Below are 15,796 nucleotides of genomic sequence, written 5' to 3' on the forward strand. Positions count from 1 at the left end.
CGATTCCTAAGATCTAACAGTATACACACAACTCATCCCGGGTGTTGCAGCAGCATGCACCTTGTTGCATTGCAGTCTGAAGTTCAGTAAACGCGTGATCGATCTGACGAATTAATTTGTTTCCTCCAACATAATAAGAAGGGTCTTTCTTATGCAGATACTAGATAGCAAAGTATACTGGAGATGAGATGAGATGAGATCAATGGTGCACGCACTATTATTCCTGCACAGCTAGCTGCTCGTGATGCACGCATTCAGATGCCTGTTGTCAGACAACGACATCCGGGACCGTGCCATGCCATCCATGTGGCGACGGTAGTAACTGATGGGGGCATGATGCAGATCGATCCCAGCTAAGCTACGACGAGGGCCAGGCTACAGTTCGTATGCACGCAGCTGCCCATTGAATTCGCATGGTCCAGGGAACGGCAGCTTAATACTGTCGTGTACCTGGACCTCAAGGCATGCTTGCTCTCCCGATCTCATGCATGCGGCGTCAGGGGTCGAGTACGCACTTATGGTGGTGGCGTTTAACGCCACCGGCCCGGCCGGACCGATGCCGTCGTCGTCGCAGATGATGAGATGAGATGATGCATTGTCGTCGAGGCTTCAAGTACGCATGTGCCGTGGCAGCGCCGGCTTGATGGCGCCAGGGACCGCCGCCGCTGGCGCGTCTTCTTGCTTCAATTCAGTTCCTATTGCCAGGGTCAATTTTGTTGGTGCATGAATTGCATATACTAGCTACCTTGTTATAGTTCTTGCAGTGTCCTCCTTTTTTATTTACATATTTCAATAGCAATAGGACTGTAGGAGGGTTGTTAGCCCATGGACCGTTAGGGAAGTCGCGTAGTAGACATGGACGGACCAACCAGCAATGGCTAACGAAAGTTGATTGAACTGATTGAGGTTTCTAAGAAACAAAATTGTGTTTCGGAAAAAGTCATGCGAAAATAATACGTTTCGGCTGCATAGGTATTAGAAAATAATAAGTACATACTACTCCCTCGGTTCCAAAACAACAAGTGAACTATGACCGCAGCCAGCTTCGATCTAGTTCAAAACATCAAAGTCTGCTTCTCGATGAAATTCTCACCGTTTCTAGAATCCACCTTACTTCCACTGACATGCAACCATTGGTGTCGTAGAAAGAGAGCAGCTAGGGTGAGTATTTATCAGGTGGTGATGTGGCAATGTTTACCGACAAGGTCGCAGCTCGCAAGCAAGGACGGATGCTAGCTTTGATGCTGTACCAAACGAGGTTTGGCCTGGAGGGCGCTAGCAAAAACCCAAATCAAACCAGGTTCTCAGTTTATTAGTTTCCTATATAGATAAGCGAGACACAATATCGCCGGTTTTATATTAGACAAATAACAAAAGTACTAACCGGACCAATGCGATGCCGGCCGGCCTTGTCCAACGACGACGCTGACCCTCTGCAGACAGAGAGGTGCCGCGCGCCTGGAAATGGTTGGGCTATCGGACACGGCCGACCTGACATCCACTTCAGGGTACCCTTAAATGCGACCTGCAGGCCGACTGCCGCACACCATCAACTGCTCAAACACTGTTCTGCTAGTAGCATAGTATGCCGTCTCTTGGACGGTGTGTTTGCTCGGTGGATCGAAGCAAGAGAGATACAACTCGCGAACAATTTAAAAACAAGCCATGATTGACACACTAATTATTACAGTTCTTGAATTCTAGCAACTAGATTTTTTTGGATACACTAATTGCATATAATACTGATCCATATAACACACGCGCACACCTCGTTCCTATAAAAATCCTTCAAAAACCTTAGGCTGATAGAATTTAAGATTGACGGAGTCACCACAACAAAGATTGATAATAGTGGTAAGTATATTTTTAATAGGAATAGGGATATTTTATTAATTTTTTGTAACGCCGGTGATGGATAATTTTGTACGTTTGTTCCTCTAACTGCGTGGCAGTACAGAGATATTTTGGATTAAATTGTTCATAATGGTAGTAATGAGGAATTTATAAATATATATGGGTCTATTAGGATATCGTCGTTTCCATTGGTGGTAATGGTAAGTAATTGGGACACTTTACTGAATTTTGTAGTGTCAGTGGTTGGTAATTTGTACATTTTGTTCCTATAAATGTACAAATCTAAAAGGACCCGCCGCGATCAGAGGGGGTAATAATTATTGACCTGTAAACCTGTAGAACATAGATGGCATCAAATAGCACGGACGCATATGTCCTCTAGTGCCGACACACCAAGAGACAAGGGCTAGCCAGCGGCCCTATGAGCGATCAGCCTGCTATCCTTTTCAAAAAAAAAAAAAGATCAGCCTGCTGTCTGCTGCAGCCACAATTGTCAGCTACCTCAGCTCCTCGTTGTGGGATCTAGCACATTACCTTTCTCCAGCACAGTACGGAACAATGCATGGCTTGGCATTGCTGCGGTTTTTCACTTCCTTTTTCAGACAGAAATAAAAGCTAGCATTGTCGCTTGGCAAGCAAGAAGCCAAGGCTCTACGAGTACCAAAACTAGCAACAGTATTGAACGAGATCGGGTACAGTTGCCCTATCTTGGCAGCAGCAGCACAGCAGCAGGATTGCATTGGCTGACACTATTCTCGTTTTGGTATCCTAGCTGCGTGGTTCGGCATTGGGGCGTCGTCCATGCATGCTTGCTACGAGTGGCAGGCAGGCATGCCCTGCAACACACTGTCTGAAGTCTGAACATTGCAACAGCTGAGTAAAGCCGCTGCTTGGCGCCGGGTCTCCGTTGATCGTTCTTCGGCCGGCCTGTGTACGTCCCTTGTCGTTTGTTCCAGGCTTGGCTTGGTACACCATCTCTCTCTTTCTGGGACCCCCATTTTTTGCTGCATTTACCTGCATGCAGCTGCACCTAGGTACCCTGCTGCTTTTCACGAAAGCAGATCAGAACGGCGCCGAAATAACGCCAGTGCTTTTTTTTCGTGAGATACAATGAATTGTAAGGCATGTGGTCTTTGGCGCATGAATGTACTGCATGTGCATGTGATGCCACCACGACTGTGTTGAGGTCAAGAGTCCAGTGCCCCTTCGAGTGCGCAGGCGACCTTAACTTGAAACCCAACCTAGCTAGACCAACAGGGGAATGCATGCAAAGGCCAACACATGTAGCCGGGGAAGATGTGAATGCCCAACACGGTTAAGGTTTCACCGATGCACGGTTATATGGTAACCCGTATTTTTTTTTGTGTCAAGCGACCAACGTTACAAAGTACTCCCAAGCAGGGTTAGGTCCGTGGTAGAGCTTAAGCACAATCTTAGGGGCCGGGGCAGGCAGTGCTAAAAACTGAGTGGACTAAGCTAAAATCTTCGCATGTTATAGTAAACATCAGCCTAGCTCTCCCTCGTAACTATCTATACATGGAGATAGAAAATGTCGTCAGGGGTCGCTGCCCAACTTGGCCTGTACGAAGCTCCACCTCCACTTGTCGGTTGATTTGCAATAGCGCTGAAGGCAAGCAATGTTACAAAAGCAAAGCAGCATTGGCGGCTTGATCAATACTACTCCCTTGAGTGACGAATAAGTAGTGATGTTTTGAACATCGGTACAGTCCTCAAAACACAACTGTTGCTATGATAATGTATTGATAAACCATAACAAGTTCAATGTTGTGAAAGTACAATTTTTTTTTTCAAACAAATCTGCTTGTGCCATGTTCCAATAATGGGAATTAACATATGAAAAGTTTTTTGTAATCCGCCCCCAGTTCAAAATTTTGACCGCAAGCAACCCAAAACGCCACTTGTCTCTGACCGGAGATCGATCGAGAATATTTACAAGATAGTAACGTCTTCTAAATTCTAAAACCCCTCAAATTACCGCCCATGTGCTGATTGACACACGGTCCTTTAATTTCTTAGCAGAACATTTTGATGCTGACAGTGACCGGTCTGTGCGATGTGCACCCACCAGTCGAAAAGGGAAAGGGTGGTTAACGATAGGCACCGCTGGTGGCATGCATGCTAAAAACGCCACGGTTATATCATTAGCCGCCGGTAGTTAAATATTTCCGGCCGGCTGCATGCATGAACATTAGAAAGTTCTGGACGTAATCATCACCACATGGTATTACAAAAATGAAGCGAGAGTTTGGCAGGGAGCGTGTGGGGCGAGCTGGACTTGACCTTGAATCTCTCGCGCCGTGGCGTGGGGATTTTGACACGAGCTAGTAGGAAAAAGCGACCGCTTCAACGTTATCTTTTTTTTTCTTTCCTTTTTGCTCCTCCCGTGTCCAATCAAGAGAAGAGGACGCCACTGTGCACACCCATACATGCATGCATCCGGAGAAAGTTACTGCGTCATCAGCTGCAGCATACAGCTGCTGCTAGTATAAGTATATTCTAACATGGGACGATTGGGAGTTACCCATAAAATAAACAGAAAATACGTGCATGATTCGGCACATGGGTGCATTACATGGACGTAGGTTGCCCATCTAGAAAGTCATCTCCCCGCATCCTTGTCATGCCCATCTGAATGGACCCGTTCGTGGACACCAACAACACAAGGCATTCATTCCGGTGGACGAGACCATCTCTTTTGTCCATGGCGCCACGGTGGACCACTCATCCACTACAGAAGTTATGCACCAGCTAACTTTCAACACCCGGGTTAATTTTTGAAGCTGTGTATGTCGTTCCATTTAATTTGTTTAATTACTATTACTAGTGCTGCAGTTTTGGCAGGAGAGAATGAAACCCTAGAGGGTACAACAGCTCCTAAAATAGTACATCTTCTGTCCTGAAATATAGCTATTTTTAGTTTTTTTAAATTATATATTTTAAACTTTAGCTATTGATTGTAAAAATTACAAAGATCGACAACATAAAATTAATTTTAATTAATTAAAAATTAAATCAACTATCATAACATTTAATCCTTTTTATTTAAAATTAATTATTTTTAAGATATTATTGGTCAAAGATGAAAATATTTGACTTTGACCAAGTCTAAAGTTGCTATATTTTGGAACTGAGGTAATAATAAAGATAAGAGGTGGCAGTAGCAATAGAATTATACACAAGAGAGTACAGTACGGTTAACTATGTTAACTACTCCCTCCGTCAGGGCGTAACCACTTTTTACTCAAATCCCATAATATAAGATGCACTCTCTCTATACATACGTCTATCGATGCAGTAATACTAGCGTTAACAGAGAGAATTAGATACGTTGCTTGGTCTTTGAATCAGAGGTGTGGTTACCTCTTATATAATAGGATAGAGGGAGTATTTCAGAAGTTTGACTCGGATCATATATGTAGAACAGGACGGAGGATCATATGCATCTCGTACACATATGGTCACCAAATTTTCTCCAACAATCGTAACATCGACATGTAACCGAACAGTTGATCAAACGGAAAACGTGCATGTAGCAGAAGCAGCAGCTGCATGCCGACTTGTTGCTCTCATCAGAAGAGAAGGGAAAGGAGAACCAGCTAGCGCCGAGAGAGGTAGAGAGATATGAAATGGTCGACCTGATTCGTTTTCAAGCTTGTTGCCAACAGGGACAAGTTGCGTCGCAAGAGGGGCTGATGAGTACCACGGAAAGGGGCGCTCCCTTTCGCATTCAGGCCCGCAGCGGCCTCTATGTGCCCCAGAGGCAGCGGCGACAAAACCATGCTTGCTAGTTGCTTGCTTGGGGACCTTCGCCCTCCTCCATCCCCAACTTTGTACGCCGATCCATTGCGTGATCAGTAGCTGCTGTACACGGTTTCTCAAACTCAATGGAAACCGCGCACGTTACGTCGTGTCCAAAACGAGAGAGAGCGACAGTGACACACTGTAGACGCAGACAGTGCAAACACAGGCAGCCGTGGTTTTGAGCTTTCTGCTAGCAGAGAGATGATTTCAGTGAAGGTTGGGAGGGTGGGTGGGGGGGGGGGGGGGGGGGGCGAGAGAGAGAGAGAGGAGGTTGCGTTGCCGTTGTTTTGCCCAAGTTGCTCATGCATATGGTTTTCTGCTGCGTGCTTTCAGAGTGTACGTTGATAGGTAGCAAAACACTGCTGTGCAGTTAGTTCATCGCACCTTTGTCTATGGACACGCCAAGAGCCTCCTTTTCTGTCAATATATACTTCTGGGCAAAATTAGAAGGGTACAGTGTTAAATATCATGATGATCCTACATGCTGATGATGATACATGCGATTTACAACAGATCGGAGCGGAGAAGACGGTACTGCGACTATGCTGTAAATAATGCAGTCTGTGCATGATCCGTTTTAGAGTTGATAGCCACTTCAGAGTTGAGTTCAATACTTCTTCGGTTTCAAATTATTAGTCGTTTTTTAATAAATATATAATTTTTACTATACATCTACATATATATATATTTATATCTAGATGTATAGCAAAGTTTATAAATCTAGAAAAGTTAATAAAATAACTAATATTTGTGACCGAGGGAGCGGTTCATAGAAATTTTAGAAAAAACACAGCTAGCTAGTAAATTTCGAAATCATGGAGGGAGGAGGGTTAAAGAGAGATAAGTTTATATATATACATATATGCTCTCCATCCCCCTGCCTGCGTAATACTACAAAGACACACTCACACGCATGCAATGGATTAATATATGGAAACTTCCAAGGAGGCAAGGCCGGAGCCAAGGAGCTTGTTTTTTTCCCCTCTAGCCAGAAAACGTCTCGGAAACAAAAAAAAAGGAGCCGTCCACGTGTACGGCAGCGCACGACGTGACTAGTAGGAACCGAAGCGATAAGCATCAGAAAATAGCAGCAAAGGGTCGATGGCAAGTCGCCCAAATGGGGCACGAGGCGACAAAGCAACGCTCATGCTGTAGAGGGAGGAGGTAGGGAGCACTGGGCCCGCCCGCCTTTACAGGGGAGCTGAACGAGCACCCTCTCTCTCTCTCTCTCTCTCTCTCGTTCGTGGGGCTCCTGTCACCTCCTGTGATTGCTGGAATGGCTCCTCCCCACCGCTCTCTCTCTCTCTCTCTCTCCCACTTGACCTGTTGCTCCGTTAAATGCTGGGCGCACACGCCCTACGCACCAAGGCGAATCCTAAGCTTGGGTTTGCAATCAGGTGCAATGCTTTTCTAGATCTTTTTCTGTCTATGTGATGTGAGCCAGGCGCGACCAAGAAAATTATTCATATTCAGATTTGGGTGTAGTTATTATTAGTTTGAAGCATTTTTGTTTCGCTAACATGCAGTAGGTAACTATCGAATTTCACCAGACAGCAACAGAAAATAGACCCTAATATTAGAAAAAAGAGGTTGACGGTACCTAACTGATATGGACTCAATGCTTCAGACAAATGTAATGGAGACACCTAAAGTAATATTGTTTTTGCTGAGTGGCGAGTCACCCAAATAGAGAAATTCCTATACTGATAGCTAAGTCTCCAAACCATAATCACTTGATGTTGAGAAACTACAGCTGTTCTCCGACCCTTTATTGCTTAACTTTTAGAAATTGTTTATTTAACTTTGTATGTTTGGAAATGCAAACTATTCTGAAGTTTAGTGATGAGTCACTGGTATTCGTTAGGAACTCATAGACATAGTTAACTATATAAAATATAAAAAAGTACATTTTTTCTGATTTTGTGTAAGGTGCACATATTGATGTCCTCGATATTACTGTGACACGTAGGCTCGCATAACTTAAGGCCATGAACAACACGAGCACCTTATCCTCCAGCTTCCTGAGAAATTTCCTACTGGATTATATATTAATCCATAAGCACAAAAGGAAGCCCGGTTGCCAAAATACTTGGCGCACCCTCGTTTCTAAGAATCTTCTTCTCTGTCACCCACCAAATTAGTCAGTTGACCTATGTCGCGTCTTTCTTCCATTCGCCGAATCCTGCGTGACCACACGGATTTTCCTATTGTTTCTCTCTCTCTCTTGTTTCTGAGCTAACTTGTATGTATTGCCCTAGCTAAAATCTCAGTTGGGTTTAATTACCTCGGTACCCAACAAATTTATTTAGTGTTTTTTTTTGCGAGTCCAGCATCATAATCAAGTTGCAATTTGCTCAACTTGCACAGAAAAAAGGATGACGTTGCGTGTGTATTTCCACATTGACGACACAGACGATGACTTTAATCTGTTCGTGCACGTGCACGTCAACAGCGATTATACTACATAATCGCACTTGGTCACGTCACTGTACTGGCTCTTGATTTTTATATGCTAACAAATTTACAAATGATCAGAAAGCATGCTACTTTGCCACGAAAAAAAATATCACATTTACTCCTACAAGATGGAGATCATGGCAAGGAAGGTTCTTTTGTTTTGCTTGAGTGGGCAAAGATGACCACATGACAGTTCTTGTCCCTGTCATGAACGTATTAGTACAGCAGGATCACACATCCATTCCCATCCCACCCACTCTTTAAACAAGTGGGGATTTACTGATTCAGCAGTGTTTTCTAGGGCAGGGATTTCTTGCATCGAGGCAGACAAGCACCCCCTGTATGTGGCCTAGCTTGGGATGCTGTAAACACACTCTTTTTTACTCAAGAATAAATAGGATAAATCAATAAGCCAATATAATACTTAGTTCGTATTTGTTCTTTCCAGACACAATTTAACTGCAAAAAAGTTTTTGAGTTCGAAGTTGATGTGCATAACTCTTGAAATTGGAAGTATATATATGTTCACCGTAGCACAACTTAATTTGGTGGGCAGTGTCCTCCCGAAGAGAAGTACGGTCTGAAGAAAAGTCCGTCTACTAATGTGAAAGCATGCCGCACCAGGACTTGCTGAAGATTGAAAGTCCTAGCTAGATAGACAGAAACGAGAGCGTGACTGGAGACCGAAACAGTGAAAGAAATCAAACTGCGTGTTTTGTCAAATTTATTTATTCGAAAACTAAATTAAACATAGCAGGCAGGTTGCCAAAACAAAAATACCAAAGAATGCTTCTTAGAAAAAGTTGCAAAAAAACACCCCGGCAAGTCATAAGGGGTTTCTAACAAGTACCCAAATACACATCCCCATTCCTTACAGTTTTACACCTATACATAACTTTTAGGTATATATAGCATCACCTGATGACTCGTCTCACATACCATGAGGAGATACCAGAGATTCTCCTGGAACGAATAATTCTGCCAAAGCTGGTTCGAGTAAGATAATCACATTATAGGAGTGATGGCACCCAAAGTCGAGCAAGTTGAGATCGATCGGCGCGTCAAATTCTAAGAAAACTATTTGCTAGCTTATTAAGATAAGCCAAATTATAAAAGGAGAGTATTTGAAAGCACACACATAAAGCCTACAATTACTAGACGACGTATTGTAAAGAATTGGGATGCGCAGGTCGGTAGTATTTGAGAACCCCCGGGCCTGCAAGTTGGTACTCTCAACTTTCACTATTTTTTATGTAAATTCATGGATACATACCAACTAGCTAGTAGCTTTTACTTATATATGTGTGTGATGTTTGATGCTAGCACGCTGCCTGTGCATGCATCAAGTACATTGGACCAGTCATCGACGTCCACATCCGCACCCCAAGCTGAGAAAATAACAGAGAGAAAAATCCACCCAACAACATGTGCCGTACAAAAAAATACATGTAATATATGTGGCCTTTTCAGTTCCGCAGGGTGCAGACAAGCAAGCAAAAAAAAATAAAAAAAATCACACACCCAGAGCCAGACCTTGCAAGAAGCATAAATTGAATGAGCTAGGTAGCTAGTACATACTAGTCTCAGTATGTATAGATATGTATATCTATATATGCGTGTGTGTATCTGCACACATGTGCATGCGTCCAAAATAGAAACATACCGTTCGCTATATATAGGCCGCGCGCGCCACGCCCCACTCCATCATCGATCTATCGTTCTATCTAAGCATCTAGTACTAGTATAGCAACACAAGCCTGCTTGCCCCAGCCCTAGCAAGGCTAGAACACAGACTACTACACAGTAAACTCTTGTCAATAATTCCACACTGTTTCTAGCTAGCGGCGATTACTATCACAGGCCGCAGAGGCTGCTGCAGGGAGCACAGAAGCAAGCACACACGCCAAGAAACCAAAGCGAGCGAGGAAAGCAGCCAGAGACACCAGGGGAGCACCGAAGCTGTAGCTCATCATGGGGATCGAGAGCACGAGCCCCACGGCGGCGGAGGGCTCCTCCGCCTCCGCCTCCTCCTCCTCGCGCTCCACCGGCGCGTCCACGGCCACCACGGTGTCCGGCGCCGCGCAGCAGCAGCTAGCCGCAGCGCCGACCGGCGGGGACGAGGTCTCGCCGGCGGACGAGCAGGCCGTCACGTCGCAGCCGTCGGCGGCGGCGGTGGCGCAGGGGTCCTCGCGGTACAAGGGCGTCGTGCCGCAGCCCAACGGGCGCTGGGGCGCGCAGATCTACGAGCGCCACGCGCGGGTGTGGCTCGGCACGTTCCCCGACGAGGAGGCCGCCGCGCGCGCCTACGACGTCGCCGCGCTCCGCTACCGCGGCCGCGAGGCCGCCACCAACTTCCCGGGGGCCGGGGCGTCGGCGCCCGAGCTCGCCTTCCTGCTCGCGCACTCCAAGGCGGAGATCGTCGACATGCTCCGGAAGCACACCTACGCCGACGAGCTCCGCCAGGGCCTGCGCCGCGGCCGCGGCATGGGCGCCCGCGCGCAGCCCACGCCGGCCTGGGCGCGCGCGCTGCTGTTCGAGAAGGCCGTCACGCCCAGCGACGTCGGCAAGCTCAACCGCCTCGTCGTGCCCAAGCAGCACGCCGAGAAGCACTTCCCGCTCAAGCGCTCGCCGGAGGCCGCCACCGGCAAGGGCGTGCTCCTCAACTTCGAGGACGGCGAGGGCAAGGTGTGGCGGTTCCGGTACTCGTACTGGAACAGCAGCCAGAGCTATGTGCTCACCAAGGGATGGAGCCGCTTCGTCCGGGAGAAGGGCCTCCGAGCCGGGGACACCATCGTCTTCTCCCACTCCACATACGGCCCGGAGAAGCAGCTCTTCATCGACTGCAAGAAGACCAAGACGACGGCCGCCACCGACGCGGCGCCGGCGCCGGTGCCGGCCGCCGCAACAGCGGAGAAACCAAAGGAAGCCGCCCGTGTAGTCAGGCTGTTCGGCGTGGACATCGCCGGAGACGGGTGCCAGAAGAGGGCACGGCCGGTGGAGATGGCGTTCGAGCAAGGCCAGGGGTTCTTGAAGAAGCAATGCGTGGCTCATCACCGCTCTCCTGCCCTAGGTGCCTTCTTGTTATAGCAGCGATCATATGCATAGTATTCTAGTTCTTCCCCTTTTCTTGCTTCGCCTGTTTGATCTCAATCGAATCCAAATTCTAGTGTCTGTTCTTCGTCTTTGCAAAGAACTTGTTATGTCAGACTGCGGCAAGACGAGTTGTATGTACACCACCATTGTTAGGAAGTCTTGAGATGGTAGTAGTAGTAACCCTACAAGATCATGCAAGTTTGTGCCATCATCGATCGAGTACAGCAATAATAAGTTTATTTCGATATGCTAGATGTCGAAGATGTGATTTCTTCCTGTTTTGCTCATAGATTCACTCTTGCTCGGCAACACATCTAGCATGGTTAGCTTTGCTGTAGCAGTTCGTCATGAATAATTAGTTGATGTTGCTGCACATTTGTACTGGGTTTGGGGTGTTATTAACTAATTAAACAATCGAAGTTAAAGATGCAGAAACCTCATCATTTGCATAATGGAGAAAAATAAGTCTTGGATTCAGAGTTTTACATATATAGCAACATTTGAATATCTTGAATTTTGCGTCAGTTTCCATTTTAATTGTGCGAGATTGATGTGCTTAATTCATCACAGTGACTACCAATTGTTCGCTGCTGTTCAGTTGATTCAAAAGGATGGCGAGTCTGCGTATTTATTCGTCTTGTTTGAACTAATAGCTGGGTATGATTGAACTAAATATCGCCCTATCAAGTTTGTTTCAACTTCATTTTCTTTCATGATCGTAGCGGGTACTCCAGAAGGATACATCAGCTTTTTCTGCAAAAGAGAATATAGCCCAAAAACTCAAATGCTGTTTATTATTTTCTTTCTTTGTATATAACTTTCTTGTATCGTATGTCAGATATCCTTTTGATTCAATTTGTTTCAAGCTTTTAATGGATTTCTGTGTGCAAAATCATGTGCCATTTGATCATACATCGTTTGTATACCCCCCATAAAACACAAAGCTACAGTAATATTTCTGTGTTATGCTCCATTGTTTATTTATCACATCATTCCCCATTCGTGTGGTTAATTTGAATTATCGGATAATGTATATATGACTTCAATCTCTCTTTTGATTCCAAACTTTTTAAAGAAGATATATTTCTGTATTGGAATTTCTGCGGGGACGACCACGGTGAAATGCTTATGTCGGTGTATATAAGGGGGGCATTTGTGAGGGTGAACTATATCGGTTTATCCCATGGATATGTATACATACATCTATTTATGTCTAAGTGATAAATGAGAGAGATTTTCTTCCCTCTTCCATTTTTTAAATGTTTAGGAGAAGTAATTTGCTCTTCACTGTTTTTTTTACAAAACACAGTACAGATGCAGATGCTCACATACACGTGCGTACACTCACGATGTAAAAACATGCACGCAACCCTATCCCTATGAGTACCTGCGAGAGACCGGGCTGACTGATTCTCGAGATTGATGAAGTCACCACAGGTGCCTCACTATCGATAAGCACGTTGCCTGCCGTTGAAAGAATAACGCCGGTTAAATTCTAGAATAAATCCAGAAAAATACGAGAATCCGTGCCGGGTCGGCGGGTTCCACCACAAGAAATCTTACCGTTGTAAGAGATGTATTGCATCATTATATAGACTTCTTGGCCTCGTACCGAGGACAAATATTTGCATTAAAGCATCTCTCTAAACAAAAAAGTGACCGCCTTTAATTTTGCGAATAGTCCAGTAACAGTCTGTACATTCCCAAAGTCCTAGCTAGTTACAAGTTATAACTTGCACTTTCAACTATACTTTTGAAGCTATCTACGTTATGTATATCGCAACTCTTGATGCCACTTTCTGTTCTGATGGTGCCTATAGTATCCATTTTTCATGCATTTCTTAAGCTCTAACAGGCAGGAAGATACAAAATAAAGAAAGCACCAAAAATACTCCTATTTATCCTTCAACATTCATTAGATGGACTGCTTGTCTTCTTTGTAGATTCCGAACTCATCATAACTGAATTCTACTAATTTCCACTCAAAATATTAAATTTTGAGAAATTAATCATTTTGATCTTTACCCTTTGGACTGGCTAGCAGTCTACATGATGGGAAGATTTATTCAGTTTTTGCTGACAAACTTTTCTGGCTCCTCACTTTCTCATCATTGTGGCATCAAGCCTCTTTAGCTTTGCCGTGCTAGCTGCAGATGCATATATCTATAATAGCTATGATCGGTTTAATTTCCTCTAGACATGCAAAACCACATTACGCACAAGTTCACAATCACAAATCCAAGAAGTAAAACTCGAGATTTCACGGAAGACACCTCAAATCAAAATGAGGATATATAGATAGAAGATAGTGTGCAATCTAATGCTGTTTAATTGCAGTATTTGCACATATTAGCTTAGTTGATTAAGTTCTTTACGGTGGAACCTATTCACCTGGATGAGTTCTATACTAAACACGAGTGCTCCTATCTTCCTAATTTATTTTAGAAATTAAATGCAATATTCTTGTAGTGGTAGGCGACACATCTGCCAACAACAAGCTGCCTATGGTGACTTTATCAATGTCAAAATTTATTATCCTAATATCTTGGAGGTGTTCATAGGGGTAGCGTGTGCATGATGTGTGCATTTGTAGGCATGAGTATGCATGCGTGTATGAGTACCTGCATCTAAACTGTGTTTCACATATGGCATATTTGGACGACTGTCCAAGGCATGCTTTGGCTAATAATTAGTCTAACAATGTTGGTATTATTGGATTTGGATTCAAGAGCACTTTCCAATTATTATTATTTTGTAACTATTAATAAAACATTGTAGAAAGAATTTGCTGTAAAACATCAATTTTGGTCAGTCAAAATTATGGCTTGTAAAAAATAAACAAAGGGGCAGGCACTAGTAGTTTTAATTTGCAGAAAAGTTTACTAAATTGAATATGACTGGCTTAAAGATCGATATAAGTCTTCCTAATTAATGCCTTACTTGTCAGATAAACTTCCAGGGTTGTCCTTAATCTCAGCGGACAAAATGCTGTTGACATATATGAGGGCAAAACGACAAGGTCCACTCACATCTAAAAATGGGCATTTCATTATTAGTGTCATTCATAGCAGAGGTGTATGTGTTCTACGCATTTATGTAGGAGCTAGCATGCTCCTGGCATTTCAAGTTTCTTTTTTGTCAAAAATCTCAATTATATAACGTGCGATTTTATGACTTCTGTAATCTAAACTGACTAGGCTAGCTGAGTTTATTAGGATTCTGCAGCTTTATTATTCTAATAGTTCTAATTCCATGGTTCCAAACTTTCGATCTTACCCATAAGGCTCTGATCCTTTTTTTGTTGTTTGGATGGAAGCTATATATGATCTGAATTAATTAGAATATGCCATTTGGGGAACCACAAACCAGCTGCCATGATAGCTTTGGGTGACCACTAGGGTTGCAGAATTGGGAGTCACTATTCTGGTCCATATAGCTCGTCAAATTTGGTGAGAGGTAGCCCTGGTATGCTTGTCACTGCTGAGAAACACGCCCTCCAGTGTATCACTTACTATAGCTGTAGCATAAAAATTTGTCACTCGGTCGAAGTATTCAACCTTATTATTAGCTTATTTCTTGTTTTAATTGTAGTAATCGTAAAAATGAAAAAGACCGAAGCAATAATATGTGTGTAGTAGTACGTTCTCTAGATACGTTCGCCGAGTAAATCGATCAACACGACAGTGAGCATCATTTCACATTCATCCATCACTACTTGCAAGTGATGCCACTTGCAACCATTATATACCCTGCAGCTAGCTAGCTAGCCAGCCAGGCCAATGCAACTTGCACAAATAGCACGAGATGGCTGGCTGGCTAGGTTCATCGCACCGATCGAGTACATTAATTGAATATTTCAGTCCTGTTAAACTGCTGGCCAACTTCCTTCCTTCCTGCAGTATTTGCCATGTCCAGTTCTGTAGTACGAGTGTCGCATCAACATTAAACTCCTTGCCGTCTGGAATAATAATTAAGATTGATGCATATATGTAAGATCAGAATATGAACATATATGTGGTACCAACTTGCTTTTTGATCCAGAATCCAGATTATGATAGTTCGTTTTTCTACGGACTTCGAGGGAGAAGAGAGCATCTCTGCTTGTCATCTTTCAAACAAAGCAGCCTGAACTTGTGACAATAGTCTACTGTGCATATCCACATGTTGCTCATTTGAAAATGCATCTCTTTTTCAAATGGTTTCGAAGAACAGGCAGGGTTCTTTTTTTTTCTTTTGAATTATTGCCATAGCTGTCCAAAGCACCAACCAATTGATACTCCATGTTGAAAAGTCCAAGGATCTCGAAGACGCGCGGCGACCATCTCAGAACATTCCTCAGGTGACGCAGGCCCAGCTGATGATGAAGACGAATACCTACGAGGAAATGTGCTTAATTATACGGTTATACCAACATGGAATATTAAAACACAATGTATAGATCAAACCAATACGAATATACGCGTACATGTACAGACACACACTAGACTGCGTGTATATATACGCAGCTAGCTGTTGTCGATCGTGTACTGACAAAATTACTAATGACACATCAGCTAAGTGCCTGCGCCTG

At 44.1% G+C, this 15,796-nt stretch overlaps 1 protein-coding gene across 1 annotated transcript; it reads left to right on the forward strand.

The window, feature by feature from the left end:
- Nucleotides 1-9,731: 9,731 nt before the first annotated feature.
- On the forward strand, nt 9,732-11,502 carry LOC112891635 (AP2/ERF and B3 domain-containing protein Os01g0141000-like). The gene has a single exon (XM_025958542.1). It carries the CDS (start codon nt 10,105-10,107, stop codon nt 11,218-11,220), a length of 1,116 nt encoding a protein of 371 aa, XP_025814327.1. The 5' UTR covers nt 9,732-10,104; the 3' UTR covers nt 11,221-11,502.
- Nucleotides 11,503-15,796: the final 4,294 nt, after the last annotated feature.

Source organism: Panicum hallii, chromosome 5, assembly GCF_002211085.1.
Source record: "Panicum hallii strain FIL2 chromosome 5, PHallii_v3.1, whole genome shotgun sequence".
Classification (NCBI taxonomy): Eukaryota; Viridiplantae; Streptophyta; class Magnoliopsida; order Poales; family Poaceae; genus Panicum; species Panicum hallii.

What these genes read in the sequence shown, in the direction of transcription:
- LOC112891635 (XM_025958542.1), top strand. Translation starts at nt 10,105, where the DNA reads ATGGGGATCGAGAGCACGAGCCCCACGGCGGCGGAGGGCTCCTCCGCC.